Source organism: Lathamus discolor, chromosome 6 (assembly GCF_037157495.1).
Source record: "Lathamus discolor isolate bLatDis1 chromosome 6, bLatDis1.hap1, whole genome shotgun sequence".
Lineage (NCBI taxonomy): Eukaryota > Metazoa > Chordata > Aves > Psittaciformes > Psittacidae > Lathamus > Lathamus discolor.
Window position 1 is genome coordinate 77,702,671 of NC_088889.1, and position 22,027 is coordinate 77,724,697.

At 43.9% G+C, this 22,027-nt stretch overlaps 1 protein-coding gene across 2 annotated transcripts in view; it reads left to right on the top strand.

Annotated features, from left to right (window-relative positions):
- Positions 1 to 421: 421 nt before the first annotated feature.
- The window catches only part of USP7 (ubiquitin specific peptidase 7), a 75,398-nt gene continuing 53,792 nt past the window's right edge, over positions 422 to 22,027 (top strand). Inside the window, exon 1 of one of the 2 annotated variants that reach the window (XR_010613648.1) lies at positions 422 to 1,108. Coding sequence is in view for 1 of the 2 variants with exons in the window: in XM_065683917.1 (XP_065539989.1) it covers positions 1,024 to 1,108 (85 nt within the window). In the remaining variant the exon portion in view is untranslated. The remainder of the gene's footprint in view (positions 1,109 to 22,027) is intronic. The other variant, XM_065683917.1, reaches the window with a different exon arrangement.

Consider the following 22,027-nt stretch of genomic DNA (forward strand, 5'->3'; position numbering starts at 1 on the left):
AGTCACAGAAGCCCCGCGGCCCCTGGCAAGCCCCGGCGGGGGCCGCCGCCTCCGCAGTGAGAGGGCTCGCGGTGGAGGCGGAGGCGGGGGCTCGGGCCTCTCTCAGGTGGGGCCGAAGCCCCCGCTCCTGGCCGGCAGCAGAAACGAGCCTCGGCTGCAGAGGGCGGGAGGGTCCCGGCGCCTCGACCGGCGGGCAGCGGCGGGCAGCGGCGGCCGTCCTCCCCGGGATACGCGCAGGTAGCGCCAACGGCCTTCGGGGGCCGCGGCGACGCCAGGAGCCGGGCCCGGCCGCTGTAGCCCCGCCCCTCCGGCCTCCTGTGGCGGCGGCGGCTGCTGTTCCCGGGGCGGCCGCGGCGCTGCCTCCCCCTCCCCGGCTCGCTGGGCTGCCCCTCATGCGGATGTGACATTTCACGGCGTTTACCGCAGCCGCCATTTTGAGACAAGAGAGCGCTGGCGGCGGCGGAGCGGCACCAGCGAGCCGGGACACAGGCAACGGGGGCGGCTCGCGGGCCGTTAGCAGTGAGCCAGGCGTTGGCCAGCGGCTGTGCCGGGGCGCTGGGGGGGGCGGGAGGGCAGAGGAGGGTCCCCGCGGCGCCTCCCCGACTTCGCAGCGCCGGGGACACCTCGCCGGGGGAGGGGGAAGCGGCGGGCGCCGCCGCCGGGCCCTGACTCCTGGTCTCCCGTCCCCCCCTCCCCTCCTCCCGGTCCCCTCCCCTCCGGCCCCCCGGGGAAGCCGCCACCCCCGGCCGGTCCCTCCTCCCCACCCCTTTCCCCCGACCGGGTGCCGCCGCCGAGATTGGGCGAATAGCGAGCAAATACGTGCGCGTCTCGCTGCCTCCGCCGGCTACCCGCTCCCTGTCCGCCGGAGCCCAGCCGCAGCCCCCTGAGGTGGGTGCTCAGTACCGGCCGCTGCCGAGGCCCCGCCGCTCCTCCGCCCCTTCCCTTCCCGACACAGGCCTGCAGCCCCCAGCGGGAAAGGCCCAGGCCGCCGCTGCCACCGCTGATCCCGAGCCCCATCCCGACATGAACCACCATCAGCAGCAGCAGCAGCAGCACCAGAAGCCCGGGGAGCAGCAGCTGAGCGAGCCCGAGGACATGGAGATGGAAGGTAAAGCCCGGCCCGGGCAGGGCCCGCGCCCTCAACTCTGAGGAGAGTTTCCCCCCTCTCGCCCATCTCTTGCTGGTTCCCGGGGCTCCCCCGCCCGGCGCCGCGTCCCCCGCGGGGAGCTCCCGTCTTCCCTCCGCGGTAAACACGCGCCCAGCCCTTCCCTCCTTTGCGAGCGGACTGGCCGCCCCTCACCGTCCCGCGGCTGGCCGGGGATCCCCCCTCCCGGGGCGCGGGGAGCTCTGCCCGGCGGCACTTCGGCCGGGGAAAGTTGCGGCGGTGAGGAGCAGTGGGGGGCCGCGGCGCGGGGTGGGGGGGCTCCGCAGGAATTTGCATCGCGGGAGGGGGAGGATGCGGGGGAAGCGCTGCCACAAAAGGAGCCCCGCGCCCCCGGGGCGAGGCGTGCGGCCGCGAGCCCGGACCTTCGGCCTGGCGGGGCTGCGAGCCTCCCCGTCGGGAGGTGAGCCCGGGAGGGGGATGGTGGGGCCAGGCAGCCGCGCCCCGAGGGGTCCCGACGGCTGGGATGAGGGGGTTTTGGGGCTCGTCTCAAAGTAGTTGTGATTTCTGGGGAGGGTTTTGCCTTCTGCGGGGGAAGGGGGCGCGGCTGTCCCGAGGGCTGCCGGGCGGGGAACGGTGGGCAGCGGGGCCTAGCCCGACGCGGCCCGGTGTCCCCGCTCCTGCCGGCGGTGGGCTTGAGTCCTGCCCTGCCCGGGGCCGTGCGGGGCGCCGCGGCCCGATCGCTCATTGTATGCAGGCAGCCACGCTGCTCGCCATTTTTAATTAACCCTCCTCTGAGGGTTATTTACAGGAACGGCTGCGGGCGGGCCTAGCGCGGGGTCGGCGGGCAGCGCTGGCCATGTGTAGCGCCTGCATAGCCCTCGGCCCGGATCCTGCACCGTCATGCAGTTGCGTTGGTTTCATAAAGGAGGCACTACATTTTCAGGCTTGTTCCCTCTCCCGTCCGGTGTGGTCTCCGCTGGTGCCTTTTGCATTTTATTTTGCATTGTGTTGTTATTTTTACGTACCCTCCCTCCCCCCTTTGAACAATACCTTCCGCCTGGATTCAGCGATGTGAAAATTATTTTGGGCAAATGTATGGCAGGATTTTGTTCCCTAAGGAAGGGCAGCCACAGCATGCTGCTCATACCGGTGGAATTTGACTTGGAGGTCAAAAACGCCCAACTACCTAAATATCATTTAGAATGCCTGGCTGCGAAGATGCCAGTTCTGTTACGACCATTCTAATCAACAGTGACATAAGTATTTGCTAACACAAGATATTTTACTTGGAAACAATGGCAGTCAACTTAGTAAATGTATCTTTCTGCTAAATAATTGCCATTGAAGTCAGGAGGAGCAAAGGTGTTTCAGTGGAAGTTTGTCGCTGTGACTGTGAGATTACATTTCAAGATTAGAAGGTCATTACATAAAGCTTTGCTTTCTTGAGCATAAATTGCTATTTCATGAAATAATAGCTAAAACTTATCTACTGTCAGAGTGACTGTTTCTGTTTTTGTTTTGGAAGAAATCTCCAAACTGGGATTTATATTCTGTGTGACAAATGCGTTAAAGGAGGTGATTTTAAGTATACCTAATATTTCTTTGTATGCATACAAATATTAACATCTCGTGGGTTATATTTTCCAGCAGATTGTTTGATAGCCCTTAGCAAACTGCTTTTTCTGAATACCCTTTTCAAGTCCTTTAGAATATTGACTGTTTTTAGTTTGATTTTTGTGGGCTTGATGCCCTACGATGCTGGGCACACTGTGAAATGCTAAACTTTTTTATGCTTTTTAAAGGTTTTCTGAATGTTTCTGGATTGCATCTTCTCTGTGACTAGGGATACAGGAGTCCAAAATACAGGCAGAAGTCCCTTTGGTTGTGGAAGTCTTACACAGGTCACCACCTCCATTGGAGGGGTGAGGAAAGAGTCTCTGCATATATCAACATAGCAACACCGAGAATAAATACAGCATTATCTTGGAAATCTAGTTGAGATCTATTAGGCCACACACAGCTGAGTCTCAGTGATATTACAAACTGGCTAATTGGTGAAAGTTTACAGAACTGTCAATTTCATTTATGCAAAAATAAAACTAAGAAAGTTTAGTCTTTGGAGATTTTTTCCTGCAATTCTTGATTTTTCTTGAGAAATGTGTTAAATTTACACGATAACTGAGATCAGATTATTGCCGAGTTTTAACAAAAGTTGACATCATGGGTGTATGTTCATTTAGTGTGTAAAACAATGTTAATTTTAATTTATGGGTGTGCTTTCTTGAGAGAGATGCTTTCAAGCAGTGAGGAAAATCCTTAATAACATGTAGTTAACTTAATTTTAACATGCACAGAACAGTGTTGGATGCCATTCTTCAGTGAGTAATCACGTTAGATTTAGGAGGTATGTGAAGAATGCGCAGTGGAAAATTGCACATCTTGATTTTGTGTTAGGTGCAGGTTCACTTATTCTATGTACAGCTATAGCAGATGATCGATTTTTGATAAGCAAAATAACCATTTCAGATGTAGTAAAAGAAGTGTGGAATTAAACTCTGTAGGATTAAATCAGATGTGGTATTTTGAGTGTCTGCTCTCACGTCCCTGTTTTTCTCTCTTCGCTTTCCCTTATGACTAATTCACTCTTCCTTAATGACATTATGGACACTGTGTATAAATAATAGTACCAGACAGGGCCATAAGACTTAAAAAGGGAGGAAGAGATTCCCTTTGGAAGGAAAAATTAATCTCTGCATCATGAAGGAAAGAAGCAATGACAGCCTTGGTAAGGGCAGGTCCCCGCTCAGCGGGACTAGGTGTGATGCAGGCTCACCTCCTTACAATGCTCAGAATGCAGTGGTGTTGCAAATCACCTCTGTGTGTGTTTAGTCTTCTGTTACCTGTGGATGTTGTTTGTAATCAGCTGTAGCCTTACTGAGGCTAAGCAGCAGCGATACGTAGACAGAGAAACTAAGGGATGTGTCGAAGGAGGTTGTGTTTCCTAATACAGTTGGGCAAACAGCATTTGCTGCTGCTTACTTTCATCTTATGTGCCATGCCAGCTGCTGGGTTGGTGCACCTCCCTGTGAAGGTGAAGTCCTCAAGATTAAAAACAAGAAGTGGGGTTTAGGGTTTTAATTTGGTTCACCCTGCAGCCCCATTTAATGTTGTACGGTTGTGGTGAAGGTTTGGCATTGGGGTGGGAAGGAATAAGAAGGGCTGCTTGAGGCAGTGCAGATGCTGGCAGTTATTTGGCCAAATTCTGTCACTGGTTATGGATTTTGTGTGCAGCCCTGATCCACTGTCATATAAAAACTTGTGATTTTGGCTGCTGTTGCTGCCTTTGGACTGAAACCACTGAGTGGGAGTGTGCAGGTGAGCCGCTGGTGCCTGAGTTTTAGATAAATTAACAGTTTGTGGTGGTGATTAGTAAATTATCCTCTAGAAATTTTGAGGAGTTTATGCTAAATAAATTTAGTACAAGAGGTAATAGTTTTTCTCTACTGTAAGTAAGGTATATAGGTTGCTTTATCAGACAAAGAATTTGTCTGTTTAATTGCTAGTGAGTTGCTCTATAAAGTGTAATTTAATCCAAATCCCAATATTTTTATATGCCACTTCTGTAGCGTGTTTTCACAAATGTGTGTGAACTTCAAACAACTTGGTTTATTACAAACCTACAGTTACATATTTCATAAAGATTTTTCATGGAAACTCTCGTTTGTGCTTCCTAACTTTAAGTTTCCCTTGTTTATGGTTTGAATCTGCTTTTTTGGTAGGTCCAGCCTCTGCCCATAGTTATGTATGTACATGTGTTTCCCATTATGGAAGTTTATTTTCCAAAGTAGCCAGCGCAAGCTTACTGAGACACTGTCACAGTCCGTGAATATGTGGTGACTGGTAGTTCAGGTTGCACACTTGTGTTCTCCTTGTGTTACCTCTGGAGCCTCTCAGGCAATGCTGTCTTCCAAGTTTTATCCTAGTTAGGGCTATTTAAGGTTCAGGTTTGAATGTCAGGTGAAATTATGCAAGGTATTTACAAAGAACGATTAAAAAAAAAAAAAAGTAATTGACATGGCTCTTTGCGTGCATGTATGTGAAGAGTGTAAAATTGCGCTTCTCTGCAGTTCCCATGTAATTGGAAGTCTGTGTTGCTTGCTTTTCATTCCTGTTTTGCTTACTACTAGATTTTACTAGATTTCTGACCCGCTGTGTGATGCTGGTCTCAAGTACAGAAGTATTTATTTTATTTTTTTTTGCCTCTCTTCTGAATGGTTACTTCCCTCTCATGTTTCATCCTCATTAGTATTCTCAATTCCTGGCAATTTAATATCATTTGCATATATAACAGTGTTAATTTCTTTTTTTGCCTGCTTCCATGCCTTTTCTGAAGGTCTGTATCTCTTTTTTTCCCTGAGCTCCTTTGCTGTCTTCTGTGTTGCTGCTAGCTAAGCAGTGGTAAAGTGAGGCTATATGTTTGAGAGGAGAATATGCAGACAAATTCATTACACAACTGTGGGTATCTGCTTGTTTGTATGTTCTTCCTGCCCCTTCCCCTCTCCATCCTTGACATTTTTCCATGAAATAGATGATGCTCAAGTGAGGGGAGATAAAAATGCTGAGGCAGCAGACAGCAAGCAAAATTAAGTTAATTCTCATTTTATACCTAAAGAGAAGGACCAGGCCTGGCCTCTTATTCCTGGGTAATGATCATGTTTACTACTTCTGGAAACAGCATGTTTTGCCATGGGAAAAGATCTGTATTGCATTACTCTGATGTAGCTGCTTCACACCAATTGAGAAAGCAGCATTGGTGACTTTTAAAGAGTGCTAATGGTGTCCAGAGTTTCTTCTGCGAGTTCTTTATAAACTGGGTGCAATAGGTTATCAGATTTAGTAAATGTTCTATGAAGGAGAAATGGAAAATTCAGAGGGAAATTTAGATGGCACACTATTGAGGATGAACTATACAAAACGGATTTCCTTGCTCCACTCCAGTATTCAGAAGAGAAGTTAAAACTGTTCCCTGTCATTACTGGGTAGCTGTACTATGTAAGTAGCGAGGGGTGTGTGTGTAAAAGAAATATAAGCCCAAACTTTCAAAAAGCAGATGGAGATAGTTGTTTGAGACTAGCTGAATCAGTTTCATTGCTGCAGAATTAATTTATCACAAGAAAATCTCAACACTGCATCCAGTCTGTAGCAGTTAAACCAGTTTAACCAGTACATCTTGCATGACATCATTTGATATTTGGGGTAAGGGTGAAAATGAACTGGTATAAAGCTTGCGAAGCATCCAGTTTTTCTTAGATGATAATAAATTTTAAATAGAGCATTGTTTGATTTAGTTTGTGCTTTCAGGTGTTCAGATTAGTTGCTTTAATTTAACTTTGTATTTTGTAGCTGGAGAATGTTGACTGTGAAGGAGTAAAATATTGAGTAGTTTGCAACACAAAGCGTTAGTAATAGCAAGTGTGCTTTTCCCTCTCAAATCATATGTATATAAATACATATATTAGCAATTATTACAAAGTGTCTTGGCAAGTAGAGTGGGGGCTGGAGACTGGCTGTCTTATCTGTCAAGTCATCAAATATGCAGCGCTGTTTTCTGAAACTTTTTTTGTTGGTCACTTAAAATAGAATGTATTTTGCTCCAATAGTTCAAGTGTTTTCATTTGATACACTAGCAAAAAGAGTGCACCTAGCATAGTGTATCTGTGTATGTTGTTGCAGGCTTAGACTTGACACATCTTAGTATCTCTGCTAAACAGTTTTTTCTCTTCAGCCTGGCTTACTGCTTGTAGTAAAACAAGCTCTGTAAATTTAGAAACTGAATGGAGTTTGAATGACTTGCCAGCAAAATGAAGAATGGTCAGCTTGGAAGTAGTGGTTTATTCTGACTTGTATTTGTGTAGTTTCCCTAGAAAGCTGTTATTTTGTCAATGAGAAGTAATTAAGCTTCTGGAAATTAGTAGATGGATTTTTGAAAATACTGAAGCTGTACTGAGTATTTGCAGTTTAGGGAAGACACTGTTAGTTTTTCGCTGTAGTGCCTAGGAATCTTTGAGACTCTTTCAGAATATAAAGCCATATTTGCAGACTGTTTTATGTTGGATTTATGCATCTGGAATACCACAGCTTGATTATTCAGGGTAGCAGCATTTGCAGATTTGTTTAACAAAAGATCTTAAAATACGGAGATTAAAACGAAATAGTAAATTTTGCTATAACTGAATTTCTATTATGTAATCAAGATAGCAGATCTTGGTTTGTATTTTAATTTGCAGTTTTAGACATTACCGAAATAAGTAATTCCTGACCCATTTAATAGCGAAGATTTAAACAAAACCATCGTGCTTTGTAGCATCAAACATCTTGGGAGAACAGGATGTTCAGTACCTGCAAACCTGGAGTTCATCCTGGCTGTAGCTGTAAAGCAACCTCTGGGGTGATGCTACTCAGAAGATGTATCAGGAGCATCCTATTTAAATTGGAGAAGAGAAAACACGGGTACCTCTGCTTATTCTTGCGTATGTGATGGTTTTTTAGTAGTCACACCTCTTTGATATGAAACATCATAAAAGTACTGGAAAACAGAACTTGGAGCTTTATATTTTGTGTATCAAGGGATTGAATGCACTCCAGTAGAATTTTATGTTTAAAAGCAGAAATCTGTGAAAATTCTTACAGTGGTTTTCATAATTTCTCTTTTCCTAGTGTGAGTAGGAAAGGATGTGTAGGAGTATCATTGGTGTTCACCATAGTTCTAAGTTTGATCATTTGGTGCTTTCACATAGTGCAACTGTAAGGATGTTCTTAAAAGCTACCGCATCTCCAGCTGTGCATGTGTTTTTTTTTTTTTTTTTTTTTTTGTTAAGATCTAAGGAAGATTCTGGTTTAGGGCTCTAAATGTGATGGTGTACAACCATTGGATGAATTTCTGTTGAGCTGTGTTTAAAAAAGGGAATGATTGTGTGTTTCCACAATAGAGATTTTTCCCTCCCATATGTTTTGTATGTTTTGGCGAGTTATTTTCTAACATCACTGATACTGTTTGGCAGAACTTTTATGGAGATTTTGATAAAAGTATGAGGGTGCAAACACCTATTAAAACTTGGCAAAGGTTTTAAATTCCAAATCCATTTGGGTTAATATGCTTACTGTTAAACAGATCAGGGTGTAAACTTTTTTCATAAAATGTCTAATCTGTGAATTATGAATGTACAGACTATATCTGCAGTAAATAAGTTAATAAATAAGTTCATATAAACAGTATTTAAGGAAAGTGAAATTGAATTTTTAAGAAATTTTCCCAGTATAAGATGAACACATTCTGTGACTAGGTAGGAAATGTTTGGTGTATAACTTGCTTCTGAGCCATGAAGATACAGGATAAATTGTGGATGTCAGTTTCAAGCCTGGGCCATGTGGTGCTGGTATGCACTCTGGAGCATCTCATGTGTGGTTGCCCATGCCTGCAGTGGGACCCAGCAGCAGCTTGGGGATGCTCTGCAGGCTAGGAACCCTCAGCTGAGGAAGAAGCCACCCTGCATGTGTTGGGGCAGGTATGTCATCCCCTCCTGTCGTTTCACTGTGCAGATCAGCCCTTATCTCTCAGTAGATGAGGACTTTTGGGTAGATGTTTTAAACTTCCACATATTCTGTGGTTCTGCTGTGCTAGACATGGTGGTGGCAGCAGCAGTGGGATTGTGGCTTGTGGCGATACGAACGTTCTGGTTTGTGGGTCTTAAGATCAGAAAGGATGGCCACTCTGTGTCTGGGATCTGTATTTTCATTCATCATCATTTTATCCATCAGCTGTGATGGGACTATTACTGATCTGGTCCTGCCAGGCTGCCCCAGCCCCTGTATGACTAGAGGAGTGTCTGTGTTGAATTGTGTTTATTTAGCACTGTATATGCCTTTTTTTTTTGTTTGTTTGTTTTGTTTTGTTTTGTATCTTGATAATCTCTGGCTACTGGAAAAGAATGAAGACATTAAAAGGTGTTTGGGGAGCAATCAGTTTCAGGTTTTGCCTTCCCCCTTCCCACTCCCACCCCATACATTTTGTTTTAGGCAATCAAAGTGGAGTTGCCAATCCTAGTACTGGAGCATGGTGGTTTCTGCATCATATTTGGTGGTTTTTTTTCAGTAACAGAGATCACTTCATTTGAAGGTGGGGAAGAACTTCCATTCTCCCTTCCTGCTTGTAAAGCCAGGCAGCTCTCCTGATGCGGCCAACCCATTGCTGTTGCTTTATAGTAGTTGTGAAATACTTCAAACTTGTGTGTCACCAGAATATTTCTGGTAAACATAATGATGTACAAGTTTTAGATGCAAGTTTACCTTCACAGTATGTTTTAACTATTCCATTTAGATAAATGGTTGGTTTGCTTCTGTTACAGATGTTACTGCTGACTGGACACTCAGATGCTGTTGCATGGGTTTACAGACTTCAAGTCCTAAGGCAGTGAGGTGTACTTTTGTTTAAAAAAGGAAATCTGCTTAAGCAGAGGCTGTGTGAACCCTCTTTTATTGTTCATTAAGTGAAGTTAAGGATAGTTAGATTGTCTTCGTTGGGAATAGCAGGGAACTGACCTAAAGAATTTTTCACCTGGTTATGCATTGGTTGCTTAATAATATTGAGAGGTGAACCTGATTTCTGGAGAGCAGTAGGTACTATCAGGAGTTTGGACACAAGTGTGTCTGTAAATTGTATGAATTAAACAATGGGTCACAAACCACATGCAAACCCCTCCTTGTTAGTAGCAACAACAGTAGTGATGTTTCACAATTTTGTTCTGCTTTCCTTTCCCTTCTCGTATTCTTCCTCTGTGGTTTTTATCTCCTCTGTTTCAGTCTGTTTCAGATACTTCTTGGACTTCAGCCATGTGTCAGAAAAACAGTCTTCTTAAAAACTAGTGTAATGCTTTGCAATATCTCCATCATGCCATGAAGCCAGTAACCATAAGCATCAGTTCTGTTGTTCAGGGTTGGTTTGTTTTTCCTTCTTAAAGTGTCCTTACAGATGAGGAATTAAAAATAAGCAGCAGCAAAATCAAACTAAAATGTGCCAGAAACCAAAACTTGCTAATAATTTTTAAAGTAGTTTACTCCAAAAGTTTAACCACACGATTTGATAATTGCTTCTTCAGGTGTATTACCTCTGTTCCATACTGATTTTAAGATATTCTCAGCAGATTTGTTTTGGTTTTTTTTAACCCATTTTGTTCCTTAGGCTCATGCTTTGGCTTGAAGCCTGTGAACTGAAGTGTATGGTCCAAACTAAGAGAGGGTTGGTGTGAAAGGGATAGGGACCTTACTGGAAAAGATCCTTGATGCTTCCCTCTAAAGGAGGGAAAGCTGTGCAGCTGCTTTGCTTACCAGTGGAGCTCTGTGGGGGAAGCACTCTCTTGCTCTTGATAATAGCACAGATTAAGTGGAAGACTAATCAGAAAGTTGCACAAAATGGATCTCATTTCACCTGTGCCAGTTGCCCATTCATAAGCAGCCTGGTCAGCCATGACTTTGTTCTGTCTCCTCAGCTTTGCTGGAGTTGTGTAGTGTAACCAGTGGGTTCTCCAGTCCCTGCAGCTGAACAAAGAGCTGAGCTGGCTCTATCAAAGAGGAGGTTTTTAGAGGTGTGAATGAGCCTGGGGACTGGGTGTGTTGGCATTGCCGTGAAGAAATGTGTGTGGAATTGCAGTATCAGTCTCCAGACTTTTAAACTTGGGATAAAAACACTTGAGCTTTATTGGCTGGTGACCTCCCTTGCTGGATTAAGAAAACATTCCAACTAATTCTTTAAGACCTTTTAGCAGCCTTCAATATAATGAACTGAGAGGTGTTAACATTAATGCAGCGAGAGACCAGTGCCTCAGGTGGCTCACTTCAGTACGTTTATGTTAGCTGCCTTAAAAATTATGCATGCTGCAGAAGTGTTTTTATAAATTCATACTGCAGACTAATAATAAAGGATGAATCAAAATCTAGATACTTTGTGGCACCTTAGAAGAACAAAACTGAAGTCAAATCCAAGAAAAGTTCTTGGTTGCTTGAAATACGGCATAGTCAGGGTCTGAATCATAGAATAGTTAGGGTTGGAAAGGACCTTAAGATCCTCCAGTTCCACCCCTTCCTGCCATGGGCAGTAATGTCTGACACTAAACCGTGTCACCCAGGTCTCTGTCCAACCTGGCCTTGAACACCACCAGGGATGGAGCATTCACAGCTTCTTGGGCAACCCATTCCAGTGCCTCACCACCCTTACAGTAAAGAACTTCCTCCTTATATCAAATCTAAACTTCCCCTCTTTAAGTGTTAACCTGTTACCCCTTTCCTGACACTACAGTCCCTAAGGAGGAGTCCCTCCCCAGCATCCTTTTAGGTCCCCTTCAGATACTGGAAGGCTGCTATGAGGTCTCCATGCAGCCTTCCCTTCTCCAGGCTGAACAGCCCCAACTTCCTCAGCCTGTCTTAATACGGGAGGTGCTCCAGTCCCCTGATCATCCTCATTGCCCTCCTCTGGACTTGTTCCAGCAGCTCCATATCCTTTTTATGTTGAGGGCACCAGAACTGTACACAGTACTCCAAGAGAGGTCTCATGAGAGCAGAGTAGAGGGGCAGGATCACCTCCTTCGACCTGCTGGTCACGCTCCTGATGCAGCCCAGGATACGGTTGGCTTTCTGGGCTGTGAGTGCACACTGCCGGCTCATGTTCATTTTCTCATTGACCAACACCCCCAAGTCCTTCTCCACAGGGCTGCTCTGAATCTCTTCCCTGCCCAACCTGTAGCTGTGGCTGGGATTGCTCCAACCCAGGTGTAGGACCTTGCACTTGGCATGGTTAAACTTCATAAGGTTGGTATCAGCCCACCTCACAAGCATGTCAAGGTCCCTCTGGATGGCATCCCTTCCCTCCAGCATATCAACCGAACCACACAGCTTGGTGTCATCGGCAAACTTGCTGAGGGCGCACTCAATCCCACTGTCCATGTCAGCGATGAAGATGTTAAACAAGACCGGTCCCCAGACCGATCCTTGAGGGGCACCACTTGTTACTGGTCTCCAGCCAGACATTGAGCCATTGACCACAACTCTGTGTGTGGCCATCCAGCCAGTTCTTTACCCACCGAGTGGTCCATCCATCAAATTGATGTCTCTCCAATTTAGAGACAAGGATATTGTGTGGGACAGTGTTGAACGCTTTGCACAAGTCCAGGTAGATGATGTCAGCTGCTTTGCCCCTTATCCATCAGTTCCGTAGCCCCATCAGAGAAAGTTACCAATTTGGTCAGGCAGGATTTCCCCTTAGTGAAGCCATGCTGGCTGTCACCAAGCACCTTGTTGTTTTTCATGTGCCTTAGCTTGCCTTTCAGAAGAATCTGCTCCAAGATTTTACCAGGCACAGAGGTGAGACTGACTGGTCTGTAGTTCCTTGGATCTTCCAGTTTTCCCTTCTTGAAAATGGGGGTTATATTTCCCTTTTCCCCGTTGTCGGGAACTTCACCTGACTGCCATGATTTTTCAAATATGATGGCCAGTGGCTTAGCAACTTCATTTGCCAGCTCCTTCAGGACCTACGGATGGATTTCATCAGGTCCCATGGACTTGTGCACACTCAGATTCTTAACATGGTCTTGAGCTAGGTCCTCTCCTACAGTGGGCCTAAGGTTTTCATCCTCACAGTCCCTGTGTCTGCATTCCAAGACTCGGGTGTCGTGGTTGGAACTTTTGCCAGTGAACACCAAGGCAAAGAAGTCATTAAGAACCTCAGCCTTCTCCAAATCCAGGGTAGCCAATTCTCCTGATGGCTTCTGGAGAGGGCCCACCTTGTCCCTAGTCTGTCTTTTGTTTGCAGTGTACCTATAGAATCCCTTCCTGTTATCTTTCACATCCCTAGCCAAGTTTAATTCTAACTGGGCCTTAGTTTTCCTAATCTGGTCCCTAGCTTCCCAGACAGCATCCCTGTATTCTTCCCAGGCCTCCTGTCCTTGCTTCCACCTTTTATAAGCCTGAAACATGAGCGTAAGAGCCTTCCTAATGCCTCATGTGTCCAAATGTGTGAACACATGCTTTTGCTAGTGAAGTTATACTAGTAGCACTGAATACAACACAGAGCACATCTTCACAGACTATTTTATTGAATAATATTATTATTACCCGTTTTTTGCTTAAATTTGTATAGTGGAAGCCCACTTGCATTTAGCAAGGTGCATCCTAGAGCTCTGGAGTAAGGGGCATCAAATGCCTCCCACATCCAAGGAGTGTCTCTGGACTGGTGTGGTGCCAGGTGGCTGTGCTGTGCAGCAATCAGCTGAGAATAGTGCCTGCAGAGAAGGGAGTCTAACCCAAAGTTGAGCCAGAGCTGCAGGGAAGGTCCTGGATTTTGGTCTGGACACCAGACTTAATTATATCATATGACTCTTATATGCTCCTGGGAGCGGGGAGTAGAGTTTGTGTCTGACTCTTAACGCTGCTACCCAGAAGAGGTATCTTCTAGAACAGGGTTTTTTGACCTCTGCACCTCCCAATTGCCTCCTCACTTGCACTGACACCGTTGTGTGGGAGCACATGGTAAACAAGATGAATGAAGATATCTGAATTTAAAGTAACTTCCTTATTTTGGGTTTATTTTTAACCCAGCTCAGTTCACTGGTCTGCTTTATTGTTTGGCCCTGCGAACAAGTGGGTCAGCTTAGCTGAGGAGGCAGGAGGGAGAAGAAACTCTGAAGCCATTAATAACTTCTCTAACTTCTTAATGTTTTTTAAACTTTCCCAAGACCCTTTATTTGACACTTGGGTCTGTCTCCCCCAAGAGCTGCATTAGGGGACAGGGCTATAGCAGAGTTCCAAGGATGCTATCCAAGCTTACAGAGCTCTAGGTTTTACTGTTGTAAAAACTGAATGCTGTTCAGCTGCAGACCACTTCTGGGGATGAACTTGTTCCCATTGCAGGTCTGCTTCTGAATGTCTTCACTTCTGTTGCTTTTTTTTTTTTTAACCACAAGGGTATTCCTTATAGCTGAAAATGTAGTCTCTTGCATTTTCCAACTTGGAGATATATCTGAAGCTTTCCTGCTTTCTCACCTGCAATAAGTGGGTTACTGTTTTCTGATTTATGTACCTATTAAAATCTCTGTTACCTCAAATCATAATTAAATGTGTTTGTGGGGGGTTTAGCTTCCTGTCCAAACTAGCTTTTCTTCTGATATTTTCAGCACAGTGATAAAAATTTCCAGGTCACATTCAGACCTGGAGTTGGTGCTTACTGCAGCTGTTCTGTCAGCCAAGCTCTCTTGCCAGTGTCATGGTCCTAATTTAACAGGAGCTGCTGGTTTCTGGAATGTGGTTGGATCATACAAGGTTTTAGCAGGTCTGTTAAAAGAATTTTCAGAGTTAATCTGCCTCCTAATCTGGGAAATTTGCCGAAGATGATGCATGAAATTTTGGTAATTTTAAATTCAACGTAAAGTATGGGTATTGCTGTTAGCATCATGTTCACAGATGAGACTGAAGAATATAAAACTGGCTCAGTACTGACTGGCTTAATGCTAGACAGGATCTAGTTACTGTAGCTGGAGGAGAATACTGGCAGAGATTAACTGGGCTAATGTTAATTTTTGATCTTTCATTTTTAATATACCTTGACATGCACAGTAAACCACCTCAGATGCATGCTTTGTTAAATCAAAGGAAAGGTGTACAGTAAAAGTATTTGAAATTTTGGCAGGACGCAACTTTGTAAATAGAGATATTTGTGTTTTCTGAAGAATTCCTTTTTAAGTAAGTGGAGTTCTTGACTGATTTATAGGTCATTTCTACCCTAAATACGGACAGCTGCATGCTATGAGAAGCTCATTAAACTCTCAGTATTATAAACCCATTCTCAGTGGTAGTGTTGCATTTTTGATTTCTACATCATGCTCTCAAATTTGGGGAGGGGTTATTAATTAATTTAGCAAGATGGAAACCTGCTTCTCCAGTGGGGGTTCGTCTTGTTGCTGGCAGCGCTCTTTCTTAGGGAGCAACCTCCTAGTGGGTGACTTGGGGAGATGGCAGAAGCTAGCTGGTATGGCCCTGTGTTTTCTAGGTGAGGGTGCACCAGAGGTAGGGGGAGAAGCACCTTGGGAGAATAAGCTTTGAAAATAGGTTGCTGCTTCCAAAATAATAATTTTGCCCTACCTACTGGTCTGGTTCAGTAGGGCACCTGGAGAAGTGGGCAGCTGAGAAGGCTTTGGTTGCCTTTGGACTTGAGCAAAGAAGCGGCTGGAGAGGGGTATCTGTTGCTTTTCCCTTGCAGCCAGGGAGAAGATGGTATGTTAACTGCCTGCCAGGCAAGGAGTGGTGGCAAGCGCTCGGGTGGATAACACAGGGTTTCTACTGGTGTCTGTTAACTTCAGAAGTTCAGCTTACATTCAAGAGATAGCTGTATAGCTGATTGAGATCGGCATGAATTTTCTGAGAGTTGGAATGCTTTCCTCACCCCCCTACCATATTTCTCTCCCATGTAAAGTCACTCACTGGACTCTGTAACTTGTGTCATGATTGAATGTATGCAGCTGCCTCCTGGGTCTGCAGAGAAATTTGGACTGTCCTTGTGATATTCATCAGTAGCAAAAGCAATTTTATAATGATATTTTAATGGTAGTTCCATACCTGAGCATGCCTGAATAATGTGGGGTTTGGCCTACCCAGACTGTTTTACTACTTGCTGTGTTGTACGATTTAGGAGAAAATACAAATATCTCTAGATGTGCCAACTATAGTGGTGAGAAATACCTTCTCCTTTCCACAGAGCTCCACCAGTTCTTTCAGATGTGTTTTTCAAGAAACAATAATTAAATATAAGGATCAGAGTTAAATTGTTGGAGCTGTATTGGAATGCATGTTATCACTGTGAAAAGTTTAGAGCAGCAGTGCACTGTGCAGCCAAGCAGGCTTTTTAATGCTCAAAATGCCATTCTTCTAAAAAATATTTAATATTTGTCCATTAAAAAATAGGGAAAATATAAATAAATAAAAATATTAAAAATATAAACAAAATAAAATACAAAACTATAAAACTGTCTCAGGAGCAGTAGTTGTAACATGTAATTAGTGCAGCACAGGCAATGCCATCATGTAACAGGAGTTTGTAATTTAGTGCAGGTTCTTAACTTCGACTGTGGAGGGATGCCATAATCCTGATGGAGCACTGTGGGCACCAGTATCTTGAGTTTTAGTTTACATGTGTGCAGATGGATAAGGGGGTCCATTTACTGGTGGATCTGGAATAACCCTTCCTTTTTCCCACTAGCTGGAGCTTGGCATTCAAGTGGATGTTCCCTGTACAGTTCAGAATTGCTGTGCCAGAGAGTGAAGGTTGCAGAGACTTGAAGCATGCTCAGACATCAAGAATGCTGGATTATATTAAGTGATAAGAATAAGCACTCTTGGCATTAATTCTTACATTTATAGCCTTTCTGTTAGCTTGTGGAATTGATGGAGTTGGTTGCTAATAGCATTTGCAGAAAATAATGGAAATAATTCCTCTCCCCCGCCCCAACTTTGTGAACACTGCATCAATTAGGCAAGTATGATTGCAGAATCATAGTAAAAGTCAGAACTGGGTGCCTGTAAGATACATTTGGAGGTGTTTCTCTTTGTTCTGGGATCATTTATTCTGTCTCAACACTTTGAAGCAAATATTTTAATTTTCAAAGAAGAGAGGGTAGCATTTGCAGTGGTTTGTATAGTGAAGGAACTTGGGTTTTGGCTTGGTTTGTGCAACCCAGTAGCAGAGGGTGTGATACTTGTGCTGTGTGTGCAGTTCGGTCCCTGCGATGGGCTTCCTCTCTCTTGTCATGCACATGGGTTAAATCCCAGGGCATTGCCTTGAGAAAGGGAGTATGGGGAGATCCTACAGCCTTATAGAAGTTCTCAAATAAAATCCCAGAGATCTCTAGCATCCCACAGATTATCATCTGGATGTTTAGTGGAGTCTCTTGTTTACCCATACTGTCCAAGCCAAAGTGAGACAGACATCTGCTCACCCTACTGCTTCTCTCTCTGGGTCTCTTTGGTCTTGTGGGGTTTCTTTGATCCTAAAAAGTGTGCTGAAAATGCATCAAGAGTAAAACATCCACAGGGACATTAAAATACCTGGATTTGGCCATATGAATTAGAGCAAATCAAACCGTGTGTATGTTTATTTCTTTCTTTTAACATTTTTATGGTCAAAGGATGTAATGGAGACATAGAATATCTGCTAGGTAAAACTCTAGACAGTGTATTGTGTCTGATGGGGCCTGTGAACAAGCTTAAACAGGTAAAGGCTCTCTTGTTACATGTGCACAGATAAATTACCTTTTGTATAGCTTAGCTGTTAAAAGTATGCCAGTGTTGTGTTACCACCCCAATAAACATAACGCATTGCCATTTACTTGTAGGCACCTGGGTTTTGTAGGTGAAATAACTGAATATTGTATCAAAGGGTTGGTTCGGTTCTTTTTCTAGTCTGAGTGCTGTGTCCCAGACTGCAGCTTCTCCTATCTGCTAACCATCAGCAAAATAGCTATTCAGTCCCAATCTGTTTTGTCTTTGGGTTTGTTGGCTTTTGTATCTCTTATTATTCTTTATTATAAAGGTATGGCATGTCTCTTCCTTCTTTTCTGAAAGAAAGTTTTCCCCTTTCAGAAGGGGAAAGGTATTCCTGCATAAGTAACAGTTGCAGTTAAGTTATTACTGTCTGTAGTAATTCTTAAATTCTGGTCTTATTCTGACTTTGACCAGTTAACATCTGGAGTTCATTTCAGGATTGGGTCAGACCTGACTGTAATCACAATTAAATTGGAGCTCTGCTTCAGTTCTGTCAGTTTTAGGTATTAAAAAAACAGGGACTTTTAGATGAGAAACCTTCAAATAGTGCACTCTGGTTGCAGATACTTATAGTTATTTTTTTGGTTGTTTTGTTTATACTTCTATTTCTTAGTGAGATTTTTGGTGGAATAGGTCTGGAGCTGAGGAAGCACAAAGGAATTGCATACTAGTAAGACAGCTTGTGGTGTACCTCTATGTTTGGATGTTTCTCTCTTCTCTGTGATCCACTGCTGTGCACTGTCTCATGCTCATCCCCTCCAAGAACTGTTAGCATGGAAAAGTAGTTGAAGAAAGACAGGAAATGAGATGAGGATCCAGTAGTGGGGAGGACTGACAAAAAAAAAATCTGCTTTTATGTGCTCCAGGGGTATACTCAAAACACTGAGAGCATGTAAATGGGCTAAGTAGAGCAAAAGAAGTATTGAGTAGTAAGGGTTTCTGTCCCAGCTGTGTGTGTGTGTGTGTGTAGTGGCTGATGATGACACAGTCAACAAATGCTGCATTATTGAAGAGAAGAATAAAGGGTGGGGAGAAAACTTAATGGATTTAAAGTTTTCCTGAGACAAAGGAAGAATCATTCATCATCAATAGAGTAAGGAATCAGAGATACAGCTTAATTCGGTGGTTATGTTTATACCAGCTTCCAGCCAGAGGCAAAGCAGGAAGGCAGTATTAATTTTGGAAGTCCTCAAAATTTGCTTCAGATGAGTGGTGCTAGCAATGGAGTGAAAATAGAAGTAGCTGGGAAGATTTGCCAGAAAGAATAGGGTATTAAGATTGGGTATGTATTTGTAGAATGAGGGTCTGCTGCAGAGCATAAGATGGAATTCACTGAGTGATACACAGTAGTCAGCTGTTGTAAAACACATTTTCAGGTCTGGTTTGTTGCTTTTATCCTCTAAGGATAGTCTACCAAAAAGCTATTGAAATACTGTCTGAGGATTTGGCTTATGAAACACAAAAATAAAATGTGATACATAATAAGAAAGTACAAGTCCATACACAACAAACATGTGAGTAGTGAAGTACAACTTTCCTCTTAAGAATGTATGTTTGCACAGAAATATACTAGTTATAACTGCTGCCACGTGTGAGGTGACTGCCTTTCTGAAGAAGAAAGAATTTTGGACAACTTTGGTCTCCCTTTTCATGGAAGAAGTAATTTGGGTGGTTACTTGGGGTGGTGACACATCAGGGCATTAATGAGAAGTACTGAAATATGTGAGAGCCCCAGCATCTAAAATAAACTTCATTGGGAGCATCATTGCTCCACCCTTCAGCCACCTGGTTGCACTGCAAGACAAAATCTAAATTATATACGTGCAGGGTCTTATTTCTTGAGTATGTGTCTCAATTCATGTTTCTAAAATAGTTGTTTGTGTGATTTGCATAAAACCACATAGTTTTGAAGTCTGCAGCTGCACGTCTTGCCATATGATGTATGTGGCTCAAGCTCTGTCTGATAAAGAACAGCTGTAAAAATGATTGCTGCTTTACAGGTGTTCCAGTATTTATCAGTAGGTTGTATTTTTTCTTATTATTCTTGTTTGTATTCCAAGTAGCTTTATTTTGGAGATCTGAATTTAGCTGTACTCAACTGATGTGAAAGAGGATGCAGTAATTGCTTTGCCTCATTGATTTCAGTGCGTTTGTATTCGGATTTAAGCTCAAAGTGTGGGTATGGTTGTGCCCCTTTTTTGGATGTATATTGTTTTCTTTGGTGAAGGGTCTGGAGCACAAGTCTGATGAAGAATGGCTGAGGGAACTGGGGTTGTTTAGACTGGAGAAGAGGTTTAGTGGTGGAGTTGGCAGTGCTGGAGTAATGGTTGGACTTGATGGTTTTAAAGGTCTTTTCCAACCTGGTTGATTCTGTGATTCATTTCTGATTGCATTTTCTTAGCCAATATGTGGACTTGGCTGTATGGTTCGATGGCTTCATGGTTCCATGGCAGCCTTTTTGGCACCAGAACGACTGGCTGGCTATTTAACAGTGAATAATACTTAAACAGAAAGAGGTTGGTGGGGTTTTTATTTTTTTTTTGTCACTTCTTAGAAGTTTTCATTCAAGAAAAAAAAAAAGTGACTTAAAATTGCTGACCAAAAAGTGATAAAATTGTCAGTGGAGCTTAACTGAGGATTACAAAATTCCCATTCCCTATTGTTTTAGTACTTCCTCAGTAAATGATGGAAGCTAAAGCCTGAGATTCTGTGTTTTCTATATAAAACCGTTTTTCAGCTGTGCTATATGTTTGAAAAAAGTTGTTCTCCATGTAGACAGTATTAAATAATTAGCACAGTTTAGTGCAGTACAGTAACTTATGTCTTCAAAGCAGTAGAGAAGCTGACCTTCAGAACATTTTACAACAATAGTAAGCTCTTCCTCAGAGCCCAAGTTGTTACTTTCTTGCATTAGCATCTGGGGGTAGAAAGGTTGCTGTCAGAATGGGAAGGGAAAATAAAAGTTAAATCTGATCTGAAGGTGAAGGCTGAAAAAAGCCCGAACTGCTTTGGGACCTAGTGTTTCTGTTGTAAAGGCTGAGGAAGTCTCTTGGTTCATTCCTCTGTTAAGACTTTGTAAATAATGTCAGTGATTGGTAGTGCTTATGCTGCAAAGTAGAAGGCAGAGTAGCCACCTGGCAGATGATTCAGGGGATTAAGGCTGGCCAGTAATGGCTGTGGTTTCTCAGGATTGTCCAAGCCCCAAAATCTCTGTGGAGACTGGTCAAAATGGGGACACTTGTGATGTAGGGAAGGGGCTTCCTGTGCCAAATGGGAGCAGGATGGGGTAAATCACCCCACAGCCCCAGCTCCCTGGGGCATCATCACAGAGCCCACTGTCTTGCCCAGGCACTGCTCCCAGATACAGTCCTTCTCTGCTTGTCCTCTTTAGCTCAGTGAGGTTTTCGTGCAGCATGGAACAATGCTAACAGATGAGGCTGGAGAATTGAGCTTATGAAGTAACAACCTCAAAAACTCCAGGGACAGGTTTTTTCAGGAATTTGGGAAACTTGTGAAGAATGGAAAGCTCTGTCTTAGAGAATGAAAAAGGAGGGTTTTTTTGTCCAGCTCATTGTAAAACATCCCATTTGAAAAAGGAATGGTTTTGGTTTGCTCATTCCACAGTTGTTAATTTTAGATGAAAGCTGTATTACTTCTTGTTAATTACAGTGAAAACAAATAGTAAAATTAACCCAAAGTGTATAATTTTGGGTGGGTTTTTTTTTGTACTAGGAATCTCTTAAAATCATAGTTTACCATGGCACTTGAAATGTATGTGTTAATAAGCATAGTGAAAACTCAGTTTCAGGAGAAAAGAATGATTTTGCCAACAGTGCTCCTGGTATCGCTGGGAGGAAACAGTGAATGTTCTATGTTACCAGGATCTGCATGTGTGCATTAGTACACATTAGACTTGACAAAAAAAACCCAAACCACCAGTCTCTGGTTTAATTGTTGCTGTAGTTCTCCCCAGAGCTAATCTAAACGTGTAGAAGTTACCCCGAAATGAGGTTAGGACTTGCCGGTACTGGGCAGACCCATGCTGATTAGTTCAGCTCTGCGCCGCAGTACTGCGGCCACTGATGTGCCATGCAGTGGCCGTTCCTCGTGCATGGAGGAGAGTGTCAGGAGCACCAGCTGCTGGGCTGGGAGGTGAAGCTGGAGCTAGTGCTGTGGGTGTAGGGGTGGAGGGGAGCCTGGGGCTGGTCCCACTCCCTGCCCCACATCACCTGCATGCTTTTCACCAACTGGGTCTGTCTTCAACTCGAAGGGAAGCATGGCTTGGGTGCACTCTTGGTTTAAATACAAAGTGCTAAACGTTTTTGTGTAAGTGTGTAGTGTTTCTGCAGTGAAGTTTATAGCACAAAACTGTGTTATCAGGAATCTTGGATTTTTATTTATTTTTTTAAATTTCTTTTTAAAGTTAGCTGGTAACAGGTTTTCCAGTGTGAATGTTAAAAAGCTGCTTATGGAAAAACCCTGTATATTTGCATGAGGTTAGCCGTCCTGGATTGAGCAAAAATCATTTAACCTGGTGTGTTGCCTCTTGAGGTCTGTCTATAG